The sequence below is a fragment of the Oncorhynchus keta genome, chromosome 1 (assembly GCF_023373465.1).
Source record: "Oncorhynchus keta strain PuntledgeMale-10-30-2019 chromosome 1, Oket_V2, whole genome shotgun sequence".
NCBI lineage: Eukaryota > Metazoa > Chordata > Actinopteri > Salmoniformes > Salmonidae > Oncorhynchus > Oncorhynchus keta.
In genome coordinates, this window is record NC_068421.1 from 27,915,894 (window position 1) to 27,941,695 (window position 25,802).

The 25,802-nt window shown below is 45.8% G+C and overlaps 1 protein-coding gene and 1 long non-coding RNA gene across 3 annotated transcripts in view; one reads left to right on the forward strand and one right to left on the reverse strand.

The window, feature by feature from the left end:
* Positions 1-1,087: 1,087 nt before the first annotated feature.
* On the reverse strand, positions 1,088-3,588 carry LOC118373469 (uncharacterized). Of its 2 annotated transcripts, XR_008063686.1 has the most exons (5): positions 3,451-3,588; positions 2,782-2,842; positions 2,644-2,694; positions 1,767-2,506; positions 1,088-1,558 (listed from the first exon to the last, which is right to left on the reverse strand). It is a non-coding gene; the product is annotated as an uncharacterized LOC118373469 (long non-coding RNA). The 2 variants fall into 2 exon arrangements; XR_004823430.2 differs by having other exon boundaries at positions 1,767-2,694.
* A 497-nt stretch (positions 3,589-4,085) lies between these two features.
* The window catches only part of LOC118394671 (reticulon-4 receptor-like 1), a 277,255-nt gene continuing 255,538 nt past the window's right edge, over positions 4,086-25,802 (forward strand). Inside the window, exon 1 of the mRNA XM_052520093.1 lies at positions 4,086-5,019. Within this exon, the coding sequence (XP_052376053.1) occupies positions 5,007-5,019 (13 nt within the window). The 5' untranslated portion in view covers positions 4,086-5,006. The remainder of the gene's footprint in view (positions 5,020-25,802) is intronic.

Here is a 25,802-nt window from a genome sequence, read left to right on the forward strand (position 1 = left end):
AGACCATGAGAAACAAGATTCTCTGGTCTGATTAAACCAAGATTGAACACCTTGGCCTGAATGCCAACTAGGAGACTAGTCAGGATCAAGGGAAAGATGAACAGCGCAAAGTACAGACAGATCCTTGAAGAAAACCGAGATCCCCATCAATTCATCATGTTTTCAGTAATCACCAATCAGTCCCTATCTGATTTAGGACTAGTGTGCTCTGGCCCAATTGGATGGCAGATAAACAACCATCACCATTAAAGGCTAAGTATTTCTACACTGTGTTTTTACCAAAACATAAAAACATATGCTACACATTTTTCCCTGAGAGAGAGAGAGAGAGAGAGAAAAATGTCCAAGGAATTGGCACACTAGTCCTCAGATCCTCAAAAGGTTCTACAGCTGCACCATTGAGAGCATCCTGACCGGTTGCATCACTGCCTGGTATGGCACCTGTTTGGCCTCCAACCACAAGGCACTAAAGAGGGTAGTCTGAACGGCCCAGTACATCAATAGGGCCAAGTTTCCTGCCATCCAGGACCTCTATACAAGGCAGTGTCAGAGGAAGACCCTAAAAATGATCAAAGACTCCAGCCAACCTAGTTATAAACTGTTCTCTCTGCTACTGCACTGCAAGCGGCACCGGAGTGCAGTTCGGGGCAGGGCTCAGTGTGGGCGGACTCTTATGTTTGACCCCGCCCACCAGTTTATTTGTCGGCCTCAATGTGGGCGGTGTCAAATGTTTGACCCCGCCCACTCTTGACCCCACCCATATTTTTTTTTGTCAGGTTTGACAGTCACACACTGAATACAAACACACAAGTTTGTGTAAGGCACACGTTCAATACAAACGTATTTCATTTTTGAAGATTGTAAGAAATATTATATAAAGTGGTACCAGCACATGTGTTGTAACACTTTTTGCTTCATGCTATATTTGAGACAAGCTACTGATATTGTTGCAGTGAACAACAGACTTGTTATGTATGTCAGGTACTGTTCAAATTGTATTGATAAATTTTATAACTTTGTAATTACATTATTTAATTGAGCATATATACACACAGTTACTACCCATCCTGATTTATAATGTTATTTACTTTCCTCATGAGAATGGAGACAGACTATACCATATAGACATACTGACAAGCTGAATGTGCTTTGTACATGAAGTTATACCAGCTCCAGTGAAGAGATCAGAGACTCGGGTGACTTCTACGTCATCTTTACTAAACATAACACAATTAACAATTGAAACAATTAACACAGCAGACAAAATAAGATTTGACCACTTCACTCCTGCTCCTCTAAAGAGGCAGAGAGTCATTTTCTTGTTGTCAACTGCCTCCACATAGAACATCTCATAATCTCTCTGGAACATGAATGGTTCCTTGAGGAGAACCTTTGTCTCGTCATCCAGGCCATCATACAACTGTAGTTCTTTAAGGGTTGTAATGTGGTCTTCCCCGTCCATCCCAATTACACTAGGGAGGGGAACAGTGCCTTTAAATGTTTGGAGTTCACATCACCTTGCTGCCTCTAGGGTGTCACTTAGAAGAAAATCTGCTTCCTTGAAGAAAAAGGAAGAATAAATATTAAGAGTAGTGCCTCATTGGGTGATCAAGACGAATTACACCCTACTTTCACAATACAATGCAAACAAAAGCCCCTATTACTAAAGGGGTTTTCAGTGATATCTATAATAACTAAACAAGTCATCACAGCTATTATATCTTGCCATGCATCAAGTCTTCAGCATTACACAGTTGACTACATACCCAGTTCACAGCTCCCAGTTCGCCGTGTATTTTTTTCCGGTATCGTTTAGAAAGAAAACAGATTGTGGTCATTAAGTAATGTGAGGGAACCTCTAGGGATGTGTGTACAAGAATGCACCTTACTTTAGCTAATAGCCTATACAGTACCTGATCCTGCAGAGCTGGATGCTGATGTGACATGCTGTGACTTCATGGGGGGAACTCTTTTACATCATTCTGAAATATATATATATATGTAGAAGACACCCCCCACAGGAATATATTTCAGGATGTAGAAGACATCCCCCAGGAATATATATATATATGTAGAAGACATCCCCCACAGGAATATATTTCAGGATGTAGAAGACATCCCCCACAGGAATATATTTCAGGATGTAGAAGACATCCCCCAGGAATATATTTCAGGATGTAGAAGACACCCCCCACAGGAATATATTTCAGGATGTAGAAGACATCCCCCAAAGGAATATATTTCAGGATGTAGAAGACATCCCCCCCAGGAATATATTTCAGGATGTAGAAGACATCCCCCAGGAATATATTTCAGGATGTAGAAGACACCCCCCACAGGAATATAGTTCAGGATGTAGAAGACATCCCCCAGGAATATATTTCAGGATGTAGAAGACTCCGCCCCCAAGAAGTCACAGCATGTCACATCAGCATCCAGCTCTGCAGGAGTTTGATGTATGAATTGTGTATGTAACGTAAAAACTGTAGGAAACAGGTCCCAAGAACTGTCAAGAATAATAAAGAAGAAAAAGTATGAGCAATAACAATAGTGTGCTTTACATGCTGCAAGCACAGAAATAATAACTTTTCATATGTTATAACAGAAAATAGGACAAATATAATATACTGAATAGCATCTTACCATCAAAACAAACACCCCACAGTTGTTTGAGAAACCTTGCTTTGGTAGGCCCTGTGGTGTGAACAAGGTACACGTTTCAATAAAGGAATGACAATCAAATGGCACAGTTCAGTGGAATCATTTTAAGAAATACCTAACCTGAACATCATCTACACCAAAAGTCCTCCAAGCTCCAGGGGACAAGATCCGAGCAATGTTTCTGTGAACACAGTGTATGTGAAAGTAAAGAACAAGTACAATCCAACAGCTTTTTATACTCCAGCATGCATAACAGTTTTGAACACAGTTGTAACCAAATTTTTGTGTGTGTGGGGGGGGATCATAATGGGTTCAAAGACAACTGCCCCACTGGTAATGTTATCTATGGTTCTGTTTCCATCTGTTTAATGCACCGAATGGGAAATGATGTATCATACATGTATGTAAGTACATACATATTTTACATAGTACATATTACTTTAAATAAAACAGAGCCACAGATCAAAATAAAATAAAATGGACAAGTGGTCTAAAACTGAACTACCACTATCCAGATGGGATGAAAACGGGTGCGACTTTCATCTCTCCAGCCAGTGCCATGGCAGGATCTAGAAAGAAAATCTCACTAGCTTGTGGCCTCAGTATCTGTTAAATGTGTTCAAATACAAACAGACACATTTTGACATACAACTTTCAAACCTATAACATTAAAGCTGTAGGGTGGGTACTGAAAAAGCATTGTAATTCTAGCAAAGAATAAGATCGGAAACGAGCAACTTCATTTTACAGTAAACAATCAATAACAAAGGAAAAACTACATTTACTTACACATTTTGTCCAATATTTTTCATCCATGTAGGTTAGGTTCGTTTAAGATTCGCTTTCGTTGACGTTGCTACCTTCTACGTGAACCTCAACTTGGGTGACCTTGAAGGAGAAGGGAAGGGTTAAACGCGTTTGACTCCGCCCACATTGATCCCGGCCCGCTTCTCGACTATTTGCAATGCCCTGTTTGCTATTTGCTGCTCTTTAATTACTTGTTACTTTTATTTCTTAGTCTTATCCGTATTTTTTTAAAACTGCGTTGTTATTTAGGGGCTCGTAAGTAAGCATTTCACTGTAAGGTCTACCTACACTTGTTGTGTGACTAATACAATTTGATTTGACTCGTGATCATTGTCATGTGTCATTCATGCATGTAACGGTACCAACCACATTTCTAAACCAAATTCCAGCATCTCCCAGAGCCTGAAAAAAATAAAGATCTTGATGATAAGGCTAACATGCGAAGAAAACAATATATTACATTGAGTTACATAGGTTATTGTCTTTTATTTGGCACTTTTAATTTGTGTGAATAATACTGCCCTCTATACACGGAATTGGAATGTAGGTGATAATAAGATAATTGTACAATTTTCCTTCAAGTGGAGGGCTGAACATTCAGACTTTGCCAGCAAACACCGGAGAAAACGGAGCAAGCCTACTCAGAGACGGACGGAGAGGGTGCATTGATGAGACAGAGCGGACCCACTGCGCTACTTTCTTTATTCTACCTTAAGGGCAGGATGGCGAAAGTCTACATTCGCTGAGGAAGTGGCGTAAATTGAAAGGTCTTCACAGATAAGACCGGAGAAAGGCAGGAATTTTACTGCAGCTCCCAAACACTACGGGAAAGCGCGGGAATATATTATTGGATTATTTATACGGATCGAAACGCATCAAAATCCACGTTTTTAATGAAGATTTGAGGACCCAGCGCCTTATCCGACTTCAGAGACGAAATTTGAATCTAAATAACTTATTGTGATAAGGAAAGAGTTGAACGAATATGATATGATCCATCCGAGTTCGTTCGAGAAGGAATTTAGATTGCACTTTAAACATTATTAACTCTCTATTTGGAGATAGGCTGTGAGCACAGTCGTTTTGCCCCAAAAATTTGTAATAGCTGTTTTGCATTCATTTGAAGTGAGTGTAAAAATGATGGTTATCAACGATTGAAACGAGCTCTACGGTACCTCTCACAAGCCGAACAGTAGGGTGTTTTGCTTTTGAAATGATATTTTCAATGCATTTGTTCGCAATGCGTAACGTTACTCTTGCGTGTTTTCCAAATCCTGCTTGAAAATGTCTGTCCCATAGACTAGCCTACTCAACGGGATGAGAGGAGACTAACGTTCGTTGACTATTTTATACATCACAACTGAATGTGTTGGCTGGACAGCAACCGCGACAAGAGGAGCTACATTAGACGCATCATAAAACAAAGAAACATTTAAAACTTTTATTTTGATAACTTCGAAAATAGAGAGCGCACGTTTAGTCTGGAATACAAGAATAGATGATTCTCAAAAGACAGAGGACGACATAAATCTTCCACCATGTTCAAAGGTGGTAAGTGTGCTTTAACTTTTTATCATCGTCAGTCCGACTGAGTTATTATTATGCCAAAAACACCCTGTGGTTGTTCAGTATTTTCCTTCAATGAATAGTGCGCAAATGCTTAGTTGACTACAAGGTGTTATGTTATCATGTCTGCTGCTATGGGTGATGGAAAATATGTTATGATGATACAGTACACCAGCACGATAGGCTAACGATTCTTGCAGGTAATGGGCGAGAACGTGGCAGTTTATTGCGACGATGAAATTGTTTCCAGATTTGCACAACATTAAGCCCTGTGTGCGCGAGCCCGGGGTGCGCGAGCCCTGGCGGAATGAAATATTCAGACATAGGCCTACCACGAAAACTATATTTGATATTAACGGCTGATGCCGCAGTGCAGTTTATGAGTTGTGTCCAGTCTCTGTCTCTCGGATAAGCATTATGTGCGTTGTGATTATAGCATTCTTGGGCATTGATCTAGGGCTGGCTATGGGATATGGACAAGACAGGCGCGGCATAATGCTTTATGAAGGATATATTTGGGTGGTCAGTAACCAGAATAAAATATTTTCCTTTTAAATTGACAGTTGCTCCTGACTTTATATAGAATTCAAACATTGATTTATGCTGACAATGTCACGACTTGAACCACTCCTGACCACACATGAACATACATTAACCCCGTCTATCCCCATGTCATTCCACACGCACACGCACACACCATTTCCATGTTCTCATTGAATTTGTTGCTGAAGAGAACAGTCATATTATTTAAACCTGAGTAGAAATGGTCAAAGAATTCTTAATGCCTTAGTAATACCATTGTAATTGGTCTGCTGGTTTTGATGCAATCTTTCTGATATTTTGCTCCCTTGATTATTTAACAATATTGATTGTTTCAATATGAAGATTATATAATTGAAGACAAACAATTTCTAAAATCTTTCATCATTTTACTTCTGACAAAATGGTTCAACTCATTTCGCCCAGCATCAATAGAAGGCCACTGTTTGGCTTTCAACTATGTGTCACTGCCTGCTCTCAACTCCTTTAATGCATGCAGCACTAGTGTAGCTCTCCCTGACAGTCATCATCAGATTGATTATTGATCCAGGGTTGAAGATGTGACGTCTCTATGATGAACTCACATAGCCAGTAACTAACTGTCTGTGCTTCAAGGACCCTGATCAAGTTCGCTAGGAACTCACTGTTGAGTCTGGAGATGGGGTACCCCATCCACTTAAAACAGGAGGTTAAAGATGTAGGATCTTCATTTGAGCCAGATTTCGACAGGAAAATAATCCTGCAGCAAATTATATGTGCATTATAATTTATTTCATTTTTGTAGGGGTTGATACATTTTTTGTAAGGGAAAATCAAGTATGGAAAACAAACTTCAGAAGCCTTTTTAAACCTCAAATACACTACACGTTTTACATTTCCTGCATTTCAATGACAGCTTATGAACAGTGGGTTAACTGCCTTGCTCAGGGGCAGAATTACATATTTTTACCTTGTCAGCTTGGGGATTTGATCTTGCAACCTTTCGGTTATAAGTTCAACTCTCTAATCACTAGGCTACCTAGTGCCGCTAAATGCTGCTCATGATCATGGTCATTGTATGGCTATTATTGTGGTACACTTTACAGTTGTATTTGCTGTGCAGGATACTAACCCACAATGAGAACACTTCAAATAACATGCATGGCGTGACCAAGATAGTCAGGATGGCTATTAAAAAAAAGTGTTTGTTTGGCCAAGAAACATACAATTATTTTATTGCAAATGTACTAACATATTTGCAATAAAATGTCATCACAATTCAAATAATTAATTTGAAAGTTGTGTTGGTACTCTTGAATGTGCTTTCTTGCTTTTGAAGTCAGTCGGCCGTGACCACGCACAATTGACCCAGCGTCGTACAGGTTTGGGGAGGGTTTGGCCGGCCGCGATGTCGTTGTCCCATAGCAACTCCTTGTGGAGGATCCGGCGCCTGCAAGCTGACTTCGTTGGCCAACTGGACGGTGTTTCCTTCCGACACATTGGTGCGGTTGGCTTCCGGGTTAAGCGAGCAGTGTGTCAAGAAGCAGTGTGGCTTGGCGGGGTCGTGTTTCGGAGGACGCAAGGCTCTCGACCTTCACCTCTCCCGAGTCCGTACGGAAGTTGCAGCGATGGGACAAGACTGTAACTACCAATTAGATACCACGAAATTGGGGAGAAAAATACATTAAAAAAGACATTTAAAAAAAGAAACTCAGTATGCCAAAAATCCCTCCAATCAGAATAGACTGTTGATAAGGCATCAGCCAGTTTTAGCAGGAACAAGTCAGAAGATGTTTGGTGAGTTAGACGTACAGTATACGCCCTGAACAACATGTTGTGGGGAGTCTGGCTGATGCATCCGGCCTGACATTTGGTGAGTGACACATTTCCCTTTCAAATTGAGTTACTGAGAGTGTGTCATGACAGCAGAAGCACTACTCAGGTTGACAAGAGAAGTCATGACTAGCTGTGTAATCATTACCATGTGATTAGTCTCGGAAACCCTGGCTTCTCACATTCTGTTCCAATAGTTGAGTCAACAAGACGAGATTTGAAAGGATGATGCCATGAGAATACCAAGTAATGGACTGGAGCTGAACATGGCTGGAGCTGAACATGATGGGCATGGGTATTGGCATTACACATGTTTTGTCACCCAATGGATGATTTGTATGTAGCTGCACCAGAGTAGTAAGCCTACCAACCTGATCTGAGTTTTGTTGATGTTGTATGGAATCCAAAGTAAGTCTGGTCAATAAGCCGACATGATGTGGAAATGTTCTCTGTCTAGGCGTGCAGTACATTGTCTATGTATGCAAAGTGATGCAGGTGTGCCATGCCAGTCCTATCTGTGTGTGAACAGCATGTGTGTCTGAGTCTGCTGTCCCTGTTTTTGGTTTCTGTCCCTATCACTAATCCCTGTATGTGTGGCCCTCTTGCTCAGTGCTAGTGGTCTGTTACCCTTCTCTGCTTCCCTGGGTTGCAGTGTCACAGCTGATGGGATCTGATTACTATGCAGGTTATAAAAGTAAATATATATAAACTCCTAGTAATTTATTGGTTAAACCGTCAACGTTTTGGCATCACTGTGCCTTCTTCAGGGTGACCCTGTGATCAGTGATGCCGAAACGATGGTGTTTTACCCAGTTTATGTATGTAGAGCGACTCTTTATTTATTTGTATAGCTTACAGTTTATTCGTCCTTAGTCAGCACCTCTACACTAAATAATTTTATCTGGGTGTGTGCCAACTCAAGGTTTTATTATACTATGCAGGTTATACCATCTCTCTCTCTCTTTCTCTGTCTGTCTGTCTGTCTGTCTGTCTGTCTGTCTGTCTGTCTGTCTGTCTGTCTGTCTGTCTGTCTGTCTGTCTGTCTGTCTGTCTGTCTGTCTGTCTGTCTGTCTGTCTGTCTGTCTGTCTGTCTGTCTGTCTGTCTGTCTCTGTCTGTCTCTCTCTCTCTCTCTCTCTCTCTCTCTCTCTCTCTCTCTCTCTCTCTCTCTCTCTCTCTCTCTCTCTCTCTCTCTCTCTCTCTCTCTCTCTCTCTCTCTCTCTCTCTCTCTCTCTCTCTCTCTCTCTCTCTCTCTCTCTCTCTCTCTCTCTCTCTCTCTCTCTCTCTCTCTCTCTCTCTCTCTCTCTCTCTCTCTCTCTCTCTCTCTCTCTCTCTCTCTCTCTCTCTCTCTCTCTCTCTCTCTCTCTCTCTCTCTCTCTCTCTCTCTCTCTCTCTCTCTCTCTCGCGTTCTCTCTCTCCATACCCAGTCATCCATGGAACAGACACTGGAGAGATGTGTCAGAGTAGTGCTGCGATAGATAGAGGGAGGTGTGATGTTCACTGTATATACCCTGCTGTGATGTGCTATAATTGCTGGTGCATGTCACTCAGGTTTATAGGGGGGCTGGATACAGACTTTCCTTGGCCATTTTGAGACTTTCCTGTCTCTACACATTCACGATCTCACCCACTCACCTGAACCCACACACACACACACACACACACACACACACACACACACACACACACACACACACACACACACACACACACACACACACACACACACACACACACACACACACACACACACACACACACACACACACGCACGCACGCATGCACACTTGTCCATTGACATTCTGTAAGCACTATACCCACAATGTTAGTTTGTACCTTTCATTTGTGTTCATCCTCTGCATAAAGCAGACATTCAGATTGACAATGATTTTACAAAATATCTTATTGGGAAATGTGCCTGATCAACATAAAGCACTGCTCAGACTCCTATAATCTAATGAATGTACTTTGAGAGAACAAAACATTGCAAATCTAGCAATATATCAGCTTGTGCAGCCTAACTGTACTCTGATGTTGAATGAATGCTAATTATTTGAACATTGTGATAGTTCTCCCTCTCTAATACAGCATCTAAGACGAACAAAAGCCCAACGCTTCCTTCATCATTCAGCTCCATCACCACAGAATATACAGAGATAATTGTTTGAGCAATCAAATTTAGTAGCATAGAGTAATCACGCTCTGTAAATCATCTCTAATTTACGTGCCAGAGTAGTAGCACATTGCCTATTGAGTTGGCCCTGTTGTTTTCCATTACAGGCAGTACATGGTGGAGGGGACAACAGAGAGGATTTACCAATAATGAGCCCAGTAGAACACAATGTAAAGGACTAAGGAAAACACCTGTGGCCCCAGTCAGTCAGCTTCAGTCTCCTGCCCTGCCTACTCCCAGGGTTCACTGAGTGGGTCCTAGGGAACTCAGCTCAGCCTCATAGCTCCCACTCAGTCAGCTCTCAGTCAGTCAGCTCTCAGCAGCACCAGGGAGACAAGCTGATCAAATAACCAACTATCAACCTCTCAGGCATCAAGAGGCCCTCCACGACTATCTGTCTGTCAGAGATGGTTTTTCACCCAGAGATGTGTCCCTGTCTAGAGAGATAATATAATCTCCTAGACGTCACCAGTCACCATTCTAGATACCTTCAGCAGAGGTCTATACTCACAGTCAGGGGGAATTTACATCTATCTTTGTCACTGAAGGACAAACAGCAGTCTGGCCAGAGCTGAAATCACATAGACAGTGCCCTGAGGCAAAGCCTCCTCAGAACAATGATTTGATATCACCATGGATTTACACAGCACAGTATCTGACTCTAAATACCCATCTGTCACTTTATGTGTGGAGAACATTCAGACAGCCAGACCAGAACATTCAGCCAGCCAGACCAGAACATTCAGCCAGCCAGACCAGAACATTCAGCCAGCCAGACCAGAACATTCAGCCAGCCAGACCAGAACATTCAGCCAGCCAGACCAGAACATTCAGCCAGCCAGACCAGAACATTCAGACAGCCAGACCAGAACATTCAGCCAGCCAGACCAGAACATTCAGCCAGCCAGACCAGAACATTCAGACAGCCAGACCAGAACATTCAGCCAGCCAGACCAGAACATTCAGACAGCCAGACCAGAACATTCAGCCAGCCAGACCAGAACATTCAGACAGCCAGACCAGAACATTCAGCCAGCCAGACCAGAACATTCAGACAGCCAGACCAGAACATTCAGCCAGCCAGACCAGAACATTCAGACAGCCAGACCAGAACATTCAGCCAGCCAGACCAGAACATTCAGCCAGCCAGACCAGAACATTCAGACAGCCAGACCAGAACATTCAGCCAGCCAGACCAGAACATTCAGACAGCCAGACCAGAACATTCAGCCAGCCAGACCAGAACATTCAGACAGCCAGACCAGAACATTCAGCCAGCCAGACCAGAACATTCAGCCAGCCAGACCAGAACATTCAGCCAGCCAGACCAGAACATTCAGACAGCCAGACCAGAACATTCAGCCAGCCAGACCAGAACATTCAGACAGCCAGACCAGAACATTCAGCCAGCCAGACCAGAACATTCAGACAGCCAGACCAGAACATTCAGCCAGCCAGACCAGAACATTCAGACAGCCAGACCAGAACATTCAGCCAGCCAGACCAGAACATTCAGACAGCCAGACCAGAACATTCAGCCAGCCAGACCAGAACATTCAGACAGCCAGACCAGAACATTCAGCCAGCCAGACCAGAACATTCAGACAGCCAGACCAGAACATTCAGCCAGCCAGACCAGAACATTCAGCCAGCCAGACCAGAACATTCAGCCAGCCAGACCAGAACATTCAGACAGCCAGACCAGAACATTCAGCCAGCCAGACCAGAACATTCAGACAGCCAGACCAGAACATTCAGCCAGCCAGACCAGAACATTCAGACAGCCAGACCAGAACATTCAGCCAGCCAGACCAGAACATTCAGCCAGCCAGACCAGAACATTCAGACAGCCAGACCAGAACATTCAGCCAGCCAGACCAGAACATTCAGCCAGCCAGACCAGAACATTCAGCCAGCCAGACCAGAACATTCAGACAGCCAGACCAGAACATTCAGACAGCCAGACCAGAACATTCAGACAGCCAGACCAGAACATTCAGCCAGCCAGACCAGAACATTCAGCCAGCCAGACCAAATGAGGGAACTTGTTCTGTGACTTATATTTAAAGAGGCCATTTGAATAGAACATAATAATCTCCTAACATGATGTCATGATTGCACTATAGCTTATTGTGATGCAAATGATTCCCGTGGTTGTAGATTGTGGGCTAGGTATGAGGGGTGCTGTGGGTTTAGGTTTGGGTATGAGGTGTGTTGTGGGCTATGTATGAGGGTTGCTATGGGTTTACGATTGGGTATGAGGCGTGCTGTGGGCTGTGTATGAGGGGTGCTGTGGGTTTAGGGCTAGGTATGAGGCGTCCTGTGGGTTTAGGGCTGGGTATGAGGGGGTGCTGTGGGTTTATAGGGCTAGGTATGAGGCGTGCTGTGGGTTTAGGGCTGGGTATGAGGGGTGCTGTGGGTTTAGGGCTGGGTATGTGGGTTTAGGGCGTGCTGTGGGTTTAGGGCTGGGTATGAGGGGTGCTGTGGGTTTAGGGCTGGGTATGAGGGGTGCTGTGGGTTTAGGGCTGGGTATGAGGGGTGCTGTGGGTTTAGGGCTGGGTATGAGGGGTGCTGTGGGTTTAGGGCTGGGTATGAGGGGGTGCTGTGGGTTTAGGGCTGGGTATGAGGGGTGCTGTGGGTTTAGGGCTGGGTATGAGGGGTGCTGTGGGTTTAGGGCTGGGTATGAGGGGGTGCTGTGGGTTTAGGGCTGGGTATGAGGGGTGCTGTGGGTTTAGGGCTGGGTATGAGGGCTGGGTATGAGGGGTGCTGTGGGTTTAGGGTTGGGTATGAGGGGTGCTGTGGGTTTAGGGCTGGGTATGAGGGGTGCTGTGGGTTTAGGGCTGGGTATGAGGGGTGCTGTGGGTTTAGGGGGGCTGGGTTTATGAGGGGTGCTGTGGGTTTAGGGCTGGGTATGAGGGGTGCTGTGGGTTTAGGGCTGGGTATGAGGGGTGCTGTGGGTTTAGGGCTGGGTATGAGGGGTGCTGTGGGTTTAGGGCTGGGTATGAGGGGTGCTGTGGGTTTAGGGCTGGGTATGAGGGGTGCTGTGGGTTTAGGGCTGGGTATGAGGGGTGCTGTGGGTTTAGGGCTGGGTATGAGGGGTGCTGTGGGTTTAGGGCTGGGTATGAGGGGTGCTGTGGGTTTAGGGCTGGGTATGAGGGGTGCTGTGGGTTTAGGGCTGGGTATGAGGGGGTGCTGTGGGTTTAGGGCTGGGTATGAGGGTGTGCTGTGGGTTTAGGGCTGGGTATGAGGGGTGCTGTGGGTTTAGGGCTATGTAGACAGGAGTGTAGGGGGGATGTGAAGAGGAGAATATAGAGTGGAGCAAAAACATAAACCTCAGCCTGATCCCTTAAATCTTTCTAAGCTCCCTGAAAAACAGAAAGTGAATCCAGGGTGAGAACAGTGTTGCCAATCCTAATCTGACGCTTGTTTAAAAATGTCTATTTTAAGACTCTCTTCCTGTCTCTTTTGATAACAAAAAAAGAACACACACACACACACACACACACACACACACACACACACACACACACACACACACACACACACACACACACACACACACACACACACACACACACACACACACACACACACACACACACACAACCACACAACCACACACACTTGCCTATGCACACTTAAACACACACATATCGATTCTCTAATCTCCCCTTTTTAGCATACCCTCTAATACAAATCGGGGTAGGGCAATAGAAAACTTTTGAGCAGGCTGATTTGTCTATTTGTAGCCTATCTGACCCTGTCCATATGAGACATCATCTCAGGTAGTTGACTGAGTACTACTTCTCATTGGAGAGCTGAGGCTTAATCATTAGACTGCTATCCTACACACCTCTGACACTGGCAGTGCATGCCAAACACCTCATTTAGTTGAAGGAGATTCATCCAATCATAGGGCCAGTTACTTGGTGGCCGATACATGATGGTGTTACCATGGAAGCCTCTGGCACTATTCAACAACATGATACTTAACAGAGGATGACAAATAATTACAGAGAGAGAGCGTGAGTGGGTGTGTGTGGGTGTGTGTATGGGTGTGGGTGTGTGTGGGTGTGTGTATGGGTGTGGGTGTGGGTGAGACGATAGCAGCTCTGACTGGTATGCATGTCACTTATTTCATGAACTGCTGATACTCTGGAAGCCATTTTCACGCTTCCCTGTCAACCATTTCACACCAAATTAGGGCAGATGGCTCTGCATGGCTTCTAAAAGTGGATGTTCTCTTCCTACAGTATAAGGTCAAACACTCTCCTATTCATGCAGTCTATAGAGTTATCTTGAATGATTTAATACACCGTACATTTTAACTGGACGCAGAGGCGGAAAATAAATCTACAAAATTGTCCCTTATCTCAGTTTACCCTTTAGATTCACCTGAGTCTTCAGTAAACATCATCTTCCTGCCTTTGTAATGGAAATGTGATGCAGGGCCAGGCATTGCCGGATGATAATGAGGTGAAAGAGACAAACAACCTAAGCCCTGTTGGTTTTTGTAATATGAATAATTCATTTCTGATTAAGTGGCTAATTGGAGTTTAAAGGTCATGTCAATGGGAATGCCATAGATCTTATGAGAGGAGGGGAGGTAGATAGGTAAGAGAGAAGGGAGGGACATAGGAGACAGTCCAGTTGACAGTAATCCCAGGTGTTCTCCTGTTACTCTGACAGCTCTTCCTGAGCCCTATTCCCCAGGATACATCACCTTTGTGTGCTGAGGACAGAGATTCAGGCACAGCAACTCCCCTCCGACCTGGGGCATCAGTTTGCCCTTTTGGCATTGAGAGTTAGCACTTCCATAACAAGATGAAAAGGCTCATCACCAGAGAAAGATGAGGAGGTGTGGGGTTTGGATTAACCCGTGTTTGAAGCCTATAGTGACAAGATACAGACATGTAGAATGCTTATATAATACACACATATTACAAACCACACACATGCAGATATGCACACAAACACACACAAGCAAGGACACACAAATTCACTGAGATATACAGTCTTGTATAGTGTGTTACATTCTCTGTGTACTGATTGTGACTCCTTTTAACGATTAATCTTGTTTATTATGCCCCAGTTTAATCTCCCACTCCATCCATGTCACATACAAACCTCATACATCCCAAGATGGTTGACTTGGGCTAATTAAGTCTCCAGTTGTAGGCTACCGTATTGGATGCAGTAATGCAATTTCACGATTGCTCCAAAATTATAGCTTCTATACTTGGATTCTCTGCAAAATTAAAAACAGTCCGCAGGGAATTCGAACCATGAAAAACACAAACCAATCTTCTAAATGCAGGAACTACTCTCTCCTCTCCTTTCCTTTCCTATCCCTCTCTCTGACTAAGCCCACCTCCTACTCTATAACTCAAATAGCTCTCGTCTCCCCCGTACTTCCCTTCCCTTAATGAGGCAGGGTGCTGTGACAGGCGTGGCTGTAAAGTGCGGAGTGGATATGTTAGGTGGAATGTTATATGTGCTCTTACGGGGCCCCGGCTGTGGCTATGAGGGGCCGATGGGTGTTCAGCTCAACAAAGGGCCCCAGCCTGTGCAGATTAACAGTGGTGCTGTAATGTATTTACAGAGTTGCTTATGATATTGCTGTTATACAGCACTCTCTCTCCCAACATGCACTCCCACTCAAACCTCCAACTGGGAGGATGGGCACCAAAATGACAAGAGATGATTAATTGTGGGATGTCAATTTGAATCCGGTCCGGTTCTATGACTAAAACTAAATGAGTTGACAGGTTTGTTTAAAGAGAGTGTGGTTTGATCTCAGGTACAGAATAGAATGAATGTTCTTGGACTGCAGCAGAAAAGTGTTTTCTTGTGGTTAATATTTGAAGAGAGGAATGATGAGATACTGGCTCCAGATGCTGTCTTGCATAATGGCTTGAGGAGGACAAGTGGATTGTTTGTAGTTGTACATCAGAGCGTTAACTAGGGAGAGGAATCAGTCGTATGTTAAGGACAGGACATTGGGGCTGATGGAATAGTAGTCATTACAGTATATGGGCCAGTCTGTTCTCTCTAGACCCAAGCGTTTCTGTATTTAAAGACCCCTCTATTGTTTTAGAGCAGGTCTTAGATTCAGTCATTTACCCAAGTACAATGTCTTTGTTAACCTTAATAAAGCTCAGACTATGGAGACAGAATGACATGGAATTACTGACCTCAACCCATATTCTCACGTCTGGCCGGTATCACACAGAATGTGGGTTGCTAGTTTCGAGCACCTCTCAATATGCTTTTAAGTCATCCAACATTGGTGTTAAATCTATTTCTGGCACAGAGACTCTCTGCATGTGTGTATACTCTGAATGAGAATTGGGTCCTTGACATTTGCCCATGTTTTCCTCTTCCAACAAGCCTTGCTCTTCAGTGCTGGCAGGCACTAACATTGGTCCAATAGGAGCCTGTTTGAGAGTGGTTGATTAAGACCTTGGCATCACCAACACTGGGTGGCACACTCACAATGGAGGTGCCAGGTGCTGTTTTGTGCGGTTGAAGTGTTAATTAGACCTGTACTTGGTAAAGAACACAGGAGCCATGGCTGGGATCTGGCTGGGATGTGGCTGGGATGTGGCTGGGATGTGGCTGGGATGTGGCTGATGTGGCTGGGATGTGGCTGGGATGTGGCTGGGATGTGGCTGAGATGTGGCTGGGATGTGGCTGGGATGTGGCTGGGATGTGGCTGGGATGTGGCTGGGATGTGGTATAGGCTGGGATGGGTTAGGCTGGGATGTGGCTGAGATGGGATAGGCTGGGATGTGGCTGAGATGGGATAGGCTGGGATGTGGCTGAGATGGGATAGGCTGGGATGTGGCTGAGATGGGATAGTCTGGGATGTGGCTGAGATGGGATAGTCTGGGATGTGGCTGGGATGTGGCTGAGATGGGATAGTCTAGGATGTGGCTGGGATGTGGCTGAGATGGGATAGGCTGGGATGTGGCTGAGATGGGATAGGCTGAGATGGGATAGGCTGGGATGTGGCTGAGATGGGATAGGCTGGGATGTGGCTGAGATGGGATAGGCTGGGATGTGGCTGAGATGGGATAGGCTGGGATGTGGCTGAGATGGGATAGGCTGGGATGTGGCTGAGATGGGATAGGCTGGGATGTGGCTGAGATGTGGCTGGGATGTGGCTGAGATGGGATAGGCTGAGATGGGATAGGCTGGGATGTGGCTGAGGCTGGGATGTGGCTGAGATGTGGCTGGGATGTGGCTGAGATGGGATAGGCTGGGATGTGGCTGAGATGTGGCTGAGATGGGATAGGCTGGGATGTGGCTGTGGCTGGGATGTGGCTGAGATGGGATAGGCTGGGATGTGGCTGAGATGTGGCTGAGATGGGATAGGCTGAGATGGGATGGGATGAGAGGCTGGGATGTGGCTGAGATGGGATAGGCTGGGATGTGGATGTGACTGAGATGGGATAGGCTAGGCTGGGATGTGATAGGCTGAGAGATGGGATAGGCTGGGATGTGGCTGAGATGGGATAGGCTGAGGGATGGGATGTGGCTGGGATGTGGCTGAGATGGGAGGCTGGGATGTGGCTGGCTGGGGGCTGGGATGGCTGAGATGGGATAGGCTGGGATGTGGCTGGAATGGGATAGGCTGGGATGTGGCTGAGCTGGATGGCTGAGATGGGATAGGCTGAGATGGGATAGGCTGGGATGTGGCTGAGGCTGAGCTGTATGTGGCTGGGATGTGGCTGAGCTGGATGTGGCTGAGATGGGATAGGCTGGGATGTGGCTGAGCGGGATGTGACTGAGATGGGATAGGCTGGGATGTGGCTGAGATGGGATAGGCTGGGATGTGGCTGAGATGGGATAGGCTGGGATGGGATAGGCTGGGATGTGGCTGAGAGCTGGATGTGACTGAGATGGGATAGGCTGAGATGGGATAGGCTGGGATGTGGCTGAGATGGGATAGGCTGAGATGGGATAGGCTGGGATGTGGCTGAGACGGGATAGGCTGAGATGGGATAGGCTGGGATGTGGCTGGGATAGGCTGGGATGTGGCTGGGATGGGTGGCTGAGATGTGGCTGAGGGATAGGCTGAGATGGGATAGGCTGGGATGTGGCTGAGCTGTGATGGGATAGGCTGGGACTGAGATGGGATAGGCTGGGATGGGATAGGCTGGGATGGGATGTGGCTGAGAGGCTGGGATGTGGCTGAGATGGGATAGGCTGAGATGGGATAGGCTGGGATGTGGCTGAGATGGGATAGGCTGAGATGGGATAGGCTGGGATGTGGCTGAGCTGAGATGTGGCTGAGATGGGATAGGCTGGGGATGTGGCTGAGATGGGATAGGCTGGGATGTGGCTGATGGGATAGGCTGGGATGGGATGGGGCTGGGATGGGATGAGAGGCTGGGATGTGGCTGAGCTGGATGGGTGACTGAGATGGGATAGGCTGAGATGGGATAGGCTGGGATGGGATAGGCTGGGATGTGGCTGAGATGGGATAGGCTGGGATGGGATAGGCTGGGATGGGATAGGCTGGGATGGGATAGGCTGGGATGTGGCTGAGATGGGATGGGAGGCTGGGATGGGATAGGCTGGGATGTGGCTGATAGGCTGGATGTGACTGAGATGGGATAGGCTGATGGGATGGGATAGGCTGGAGATGGGATAGGCTGAGATGGGATAGGCTGGGATGGGATGATGGGGCTGGGATAGGCTGTGATGTGACTGATGGGATGGGATAGGCTGGGATGTGGCTGAGATGGGATAGGCTGGGATGTGGCTGAGATGGGATAGGCTGGGATGGGATAGGCTGGGATGTGGCTGAGCTGGATGTGACTGAGATGGGATGGGAGGCTGAGATGGGATAGGCTGGGATGGGATAGGCTGAGATGGGATAGGCTGAGATGGGATAGGCTGGGATGTGGCTGATGGGATGGGATGGGAGGCTGGGATGGGATAGGCTGGGATGGGATAGGCTGGGATGGGATAGGCTGGGATGTGAGATGGGATAGGCTGGGATGGGATAGGCTGAGATGGGATAGGCTGGGATGGGATAGGCTGGGATGTGGCTGATAGCTGGATGTGACTGATAGGCTGAGAGATGGGATAGGCTGAGATGGGATAGGCTGGGATGGGATAGGCTGAGATGGGATGGGAGGCTGGGATGGGATAGGCTGGGATGTGGCTGAGCGGGATAGGCTGAGATGGGATAGGCTGGGATGTGGCTGAGATGTGGCTGGGATGTGGCTGAGATGGGATGGGAGGCTGAGATGGGATAGGCTGGGATGTGGCTGAGCTGGATGTGACTGAGATGGGATAGGCTGGGATGGGATAGGCTGGGATGGGATAGGCTGGGATGGTGGCTGAGATGGGATAGGCTGGGATGTGGCTGAGATGGGATAGGCTGAGATGGGAGGCTGGGATGTGGCTGGGATGGGATAGGCTGATGTGGCTGATATGATGAGGCTGAGATGGGATAGGCTGGGATGTGGCTGAGATGGGATAGGCTGGGATGTGGCTGAGACGGGATAGGCTGAGATGGGATAGGCTGGGATGTGGCTGAGATGGGATAGGCTGGGATGGGATAGGCTGAGATGGGATAGGCTGGGATGTGGCTGAGATGGGATAGGCTGGGATGGGATAGGCTGGGATGTGGCTGAGATGGGATAGGCTGAGATGGGATAGGCTGGGATGTGGCTGAGATGGGATAGGCTGGGATGTGGCTGAGATGGGATAGGCTGGGATGTGGCTGAGATGGGACAGGCTGGGATGTGGCTGAGATGGGCTACCTGGGATGGGCTTACTGGGATGTGGCTGAGCGGATTGTGGCTGGGATGTGTCTAGAATGCCTGCCACAGAGTCAGACTGTGATGGGGTAGTGGCTGTACGAGTGATGTGTCATGCACCTGTACTGTACTCATGATGCACTCTCTCTCTTTGTCTTTGTCTTTGTCTTTCTCTCTCTCTTTCTCTTTCTCTCTCTCTTTGTCTCTCTCTCTTTGTCTCTCTCTCTCTCTCTCTCTCTCTCTCTCTCTCTCTCTCTCTCTCTCTCTCTCTCTCTCTCTCTCTCTCTCTCTCTCTCTCTCTCTCTCTCTCTCTCTCTCTCTCTCTCTCTCTCTCTCTCTCTCTCTCTCTCTCTCTCTCTACCCCTGCTGTCATGTGGGAGAGAGAGAGGAGTACCGTAGTAATCTAACTGTTTTACATTCCGATCACCTAAGTCCTAAGGCAGCCGTTGTGCATTATAATGAATTGCCTTCCAGTGCACTAGGCCAGAGCCACACTCTTGTAAAGACACAGCTACCTTCCCGTGCAGATAAAACTGCCTTGTAAAGATAAGATAAGCATTTCCTCCCAGCTATATCATCTATAGGGGTTATGTTAGATACAAGGCCATCGCTAGGTAACATACTGTACGCTGAGTGTACAAAACATTAGGAACACCTTCCTAATATTGAGTTGCACCCCCCTTTGCCCTCAGAACAGCCTCAATTTGTTGTGGCATTGACTTTACAAGGTGGCGAAAGCGTTCCACAGGGATGCTGGCCCATGTTGACTCTAATGCTTCCCACAGTTGGCTAGATGTAATTTGGGTGGTGGACCAGCAGTGTTGCAGTTCTTGACACAAACCGGTGCTCCTGGAACCTACTACCATACCCCGTTCAAAGGCACTTAAATCTTTGACCTTGCCCATTCACCCTCTGAATGACACACATACACAATCCATGTCTCAATTGTTTCATGGCTTAAAAATCCTTATTTAACCCGTCTCCTCCCCTTCATCTACACTGATTGAAATGGATATAACACGTGACATCAAAAAGGGATCATAACTTTCACCTGGATTCACCAATCTATTTAATGGAGAGAGCAGGTATTCCTAATGCCTTGTACACAGTGTATGTGATGAATAGACAGACATCACAGCACTGTGGTCTTGGAGGGAGGGAAGGCAAGGCAAAGGCATCTCTGAAAGGGAAAGACATTGATTTTTTTCTTTGGGTATCTAGTGCGGAGCAGGATTTTGGTTGGCGTTGTAATGGGGGCAGCTCTGAGCTGTTCTTATTTCTTCTGCCCATCTACAGCACCAGCATGCTGGCAGCAGGGGACCGTGAAAAAGGGCTGCATCCCGACTTGCTTCCATTCAAAAACGGTATACACAAGTGAGAAAGAGGGGAGGGGAGGGGAGGAGGAGGGAGGAGAGGAGAGGAGAGGAGAGGAGAGGAGAGGAGAGGAGAGGAGAGGAGAGGAGAGGAGAGGAGAGGAGAGGAGAGGAGAGGAGAGGAGAGGAGAGGAGAGGAGAGGAGAGGAGAGGAGAGGAGAGGAGGGGGAGGGAGAGGAGAGGAGAGTCTGTGTCCCAAGTGGCACCCAATTTACTATATAGTGCACTACTTTTGACTAAGGCCCATAGGGTCTGGTCAAAGGTAGTGCACTGTATATGGAGTAGGATTCGTTTTGGGACGCACCCAGAGAAGTCAACAGTCTGACAAAACACACTGCAATTACACAGCTCTGCCCCAACACCCCCAATATAGGAACACAGTCACTATAGAGCCACGCCTGACAGCGTTAACAGCTTGAACTCTGACTAAAATACAAGTCTCTTCATTATAACTCCCACCATGGCAGTTAGCCACAGCCACAGATCCATCTCCTCAGAAAGCAGGCTAATATGCCCTGAGCCGTGATTCACAGGCCTGACATTAAAGTGTAGTTTGTAAATGTAACTTCATATAGAGGGTAAATACAGCAAAAGTAATCTTCTGTTGCCTGTACGCAGAAACAATAAACAGAACATGTGGACAGAATGTTATATCGCTGAGCCGAGTGGGGGTTACATAAGATTTATGAAGTGTGGAGCCGTAATGATTCTATATAGCTGGGGGATTGATAGCAGTTGGGTGCTCAAGCACTTCTGGCTTGGATGTTAGTTCAGCAGATTTGTCCCTGTCTTCACTAGCACAGTCTTGTCAATTATTTAAAAGAGCAAAACAACAGCCCAAAAAAGACAGCAGCACTTGGTGTTGGAGCATCGTCTCATTTACACATCTAGATTCCCAGGGGAGCGCTCGTACGTTAAGGCCTTAATAAGAACCTGTGTTGTGCTAGTTCATACCACCCTGTGTGTTGTGAGTCCCCTCTCTCTCCATCTCACAGAGAAGAGGAGCGAGGGATGAACAAAGAAGAGCACATTCGTAGGATGGTAACAAAAAAGATTCGTAAAACATTTTTTGTTGTGTACATTCTGTGCTGTCAGTGTAGAGGAAGAGAGGTAAAAAAAAGGTTTGTTATTGTGGTGAGTGGAGACGAGACAGGCGAAAGAGAGAGCTGAGAGAGAGAGAGAGGGAGAGAGACCGAGCAAGATCGAGAAATGGCAAGAGAGAGATAGACAAAGAGAAGGAGTGAAACAGAGAGAGAGGGAGAGATGGAGGGAGAGAGATACTGCAAGGACAGGCATTAGGCTCTGTCAGAGCTCTAATGGAAGAAGTAGGTTCTCTGTGTCATGCCTGCTACTAAGGTCTGATGGATCGGGAGGTTAACCGTCGCTGTGAGTTAGCTACACATGGAGCCTCCAGAGTCATGTTCCCACTGTGGCACAGGATCAGTAGGAGCCAGCCAATCACACCAGCCACAATCACAGGATCAGTAGGAGCCAGCCAATCACACCACCCACAATCGCAGGATTAGCGGGACCTGTCCAATATCACCCGCCACAATCACAGGATCCAAAGGCTATATATGCGTCACAAATGGTACCCTATTCACTATATATTGTAGTGCACTATGTAGGGAAGAGGGTGCCATTTGGGACGCAACCTCTGCCTCTTCCCTGAGACCACCTCCTTACCTGGGGTTTGACTGTACTTAACCCAGCTGCCTTTCACCGTGGGAAAGGGGCAAGGCCTGATGTATCACCCTTTGAAGATGAAAAGGTGTGTTGGTGATGTTTGGAAGGTGATGGTTTACTGTAAATAGGGTTAAATCAAATCTACTTACATCACAAGCTCCCTGGAGAATATACGTATATATGTTTGACTTTAGACGATGCTAGTTTAGCTTCCTTATGGCTCCCAATATCATCACATTTGAAATCAAATGTCCATCTATGATACCTCAATCTCTTGCAGAGAAGGGTGTTTGCGGTGTGAAGGAGGCGAAGTTAATAGATTCAGTGACATTGTCAGGGACAGTTTTGAACAAAGCAAGTACAAAGTGAGAGAGAGAGAGAGAGAGGGAGAGAGAGGGAGATACAACAAGAGAGAGAGAGAGAGAAGAGGGGGCTGTGATGATGGTAGTGTTCACTGGGTGATTAAGAGGGGGATAATGAGGAGAGAGAGAGAGTGAGCGAGCGAGGGTGGCTAGATGATTAGTGGCTTTATTGCACGGGAGTTGTCATTGATAAGAGACACAGGAAGTGCAGTGACCCCTGGGATTGCTGGTGTACTCTATATTTCACAGAGAGAATGAAACTAGCCTTCCTTTGGGAAAGAGCTCCATCACCCAGACACACAAAATGCACTTAGGTGTTAACACAGACACAGGTACAGACACACACTTAAAACACATGCACATGAAACAGTTATGCAGACACACAGACACGGAGCTCTGTCATGCATGACGAGGAAGTAGAGGTGTGGCGTTATGGGGACAGCTTGAGAGAGGATGAATGTTTCATAGTTAAAAATGAGTAACAGCAGAGGAGAACTTGGTTGCAAGGTGTGTGTTTTTTCTCCCATCACTTTCCAAGCCTCTTCTATCTCAAATAACATTATTTACGTTTCTCTTCTCTTGCTCACTGCCGGAAGGTTCTGGGCGAATAGTTTGTGAACAGATAATAAAGATTCATCCAGTTTGTAGCTGTACATATCTTGGGGCTCCCAAGTGGCGCAGCGGTCTAAGGCACTGCATCTCAGAACTAGAGTTGTCACTACAGCCACCCTGGTTTGATTCCAGGCTGTATCACAACCAGCCGTGATTGGGAGTCCCATAGGGCGTTTCACAATTGGCCCAGCATCGTCCGGGTTTGGCTGGTGTAGGAAATAAGACATTTTTCTCAACTGACTTGCCTACCTAAATAAAACATAAATAATATATAATCTAGTGGGCTATTCTTATTTGTGAATTTAAAAAGGACTTGACTGCTGCGCTTGTATGGAAACAACAACATTTATAACAGTACCAATATACCAAGACATCAAGTTGAAACTAGCCCAGTACGATATCTCGCTTTAGTCAATATATAAAGCCTGTAGATCGATACAGCTTAGCAGCTGGTCATATAGCAAAGATGACACACAGTCCATCACCTTCAGCTCCAATCAATGGAAAGCATTGTTGGTGAACGTCACCTACCATTCATCAGTGAAGCACTCTAGTTAGACAGATAGGACCATTATCGCAGTGTGTGTGTGTGTGTGAGAGAGAGAGAGAGAGAGAGAGAGAGAGAGAGAGAGAGAGAGAGAGAGAGAGAGAGAGAGAGAGAGAGAGAGAGAGAGAGAGAGAGAGAGAGAGAGAGAGAGAGAGAGAGAGCAAGAAGAGAGCAACAAAGAATTTTGATGAACCCCCTTCGGGGCAGATCAGTGTTTCCCCTATATGTATTTAGCAGCGGCGCCACTGCAAAAGATAAGATATATATATATATATATATATATATATATATATATATATATATATACACAGTACCAGTCAAAAGTTTGAACACCTACTCAATCAAGGTTTAAAAAAAAAAAATCTATATTGTAGACTAATAGTGAAGACTTCAAACTACGATATAACACATATGGATGGACTCATGTAGTAACCAACAAAGTGTAAAACAAATCAAAATATATTTTATATTTGAGATTCTTCAAAGTAGCCACCCTTTGCCTTGATAACAGCTTTACACACTCTTGGCATTCCCTCAACCAGTTTCACCTGGAATGCTTTACCAACAGTATTGAAGTAGTTCCCATATATGATGAGCACTTGTTGTCTCTTTTCCTTCACTCCTCGGTCCAACTCCTCCCAAACCATCTCAATTGGGTTGAGGTTGGGTGATTTCGGAGACCAGGTCATCTGATGTAGCACTCCATCACTCTCTTTCTTGGTCAAATAGCCCTTACACTGCCTGGAGGTGTGTTGGGTCATTGTCCTGTGGAAAAACAAATGATAGTCCCACAAAGCTATCTTCTGTATACCACCACTACCTTGTCACAACACAACTGATTGGCTCAAATGCATTAAGAAGGAAATAAATTCCACAAATGAAATTTTAACAAAGCACACCTGTTAATTGAAATGCATTCCAGGTGACAATATCATGAAGCTGGTTTAGAGAATGCCAATTGTGTGCAAAGCTGTCATCAAGGCATAGGGTGGCTACTGTGAAGAATCTCAAATATAAATGATATTTTTCGTTTAACACTTTTTTGGTTGCTACATGATTCCATACGTGTTATTTCATAGTTTTGATGTCTTCACTATTATTCTACAATGTAGAAAATAGTCAAAATAAAGAAAAACCCTTGAATGAGTAGATGTGTCCAAACTTGTGACTGGTACTGTACATTTTTCCCACTTATAGACTGGTTCCATCACAGCAGGCTAAAGCCTGGGTTTATTTGTGACTGCATAGAGCACACATTACCCAGACACTCAGCAGCACATTGCTGGGCTATGGAGAAGGCTCATGATTCCATGTGATGATGGCACAATCATCCTATTGATTGGAACAGTGGTGGAAAATGTACCAAATTGTCATGCTTGAGTAAATGTAAGGTTACCTTAACAGAAAATGTCTCAAGTAAAAGTGAAAGTCACCCAGTAAAATACTTCTTGAGTAAAAGTCTAAAAGTAGAGTGGCCTTTTAAATATATTTAAGTATCAAAAGTTTAAAGAATTTCAAATTCCTTATATTAGGCAAACCAGACACAGTACAATTGTATTTATGTTTTGGCACACTCCAGCACATCATTTACAAATGAAGAATTTGTATTTAGTGAATCCATCAGATCAGAGGCAAGGGATGAGCAGGGATGTTCTCTGTTTAGTGAGTCCATCAGATCAGAGGCAAGGGATGAGCAGGGATGTTCTCTGTTTAGTGAGTCCATCAGATCAGAGGCAAGGGATGAGCAGGGATGTTCTCTGTTTAGTGAGTCCATCAGATCAGAGGCAAGGGATGAGCAGGGATGTTCTCTGTTTAGTGAGTCCATCAGATCAGAGGCAAGGGATGAGCAGGGATGTTCTCTGTTTAGTGAGTCCATCAGATCAGAGGCA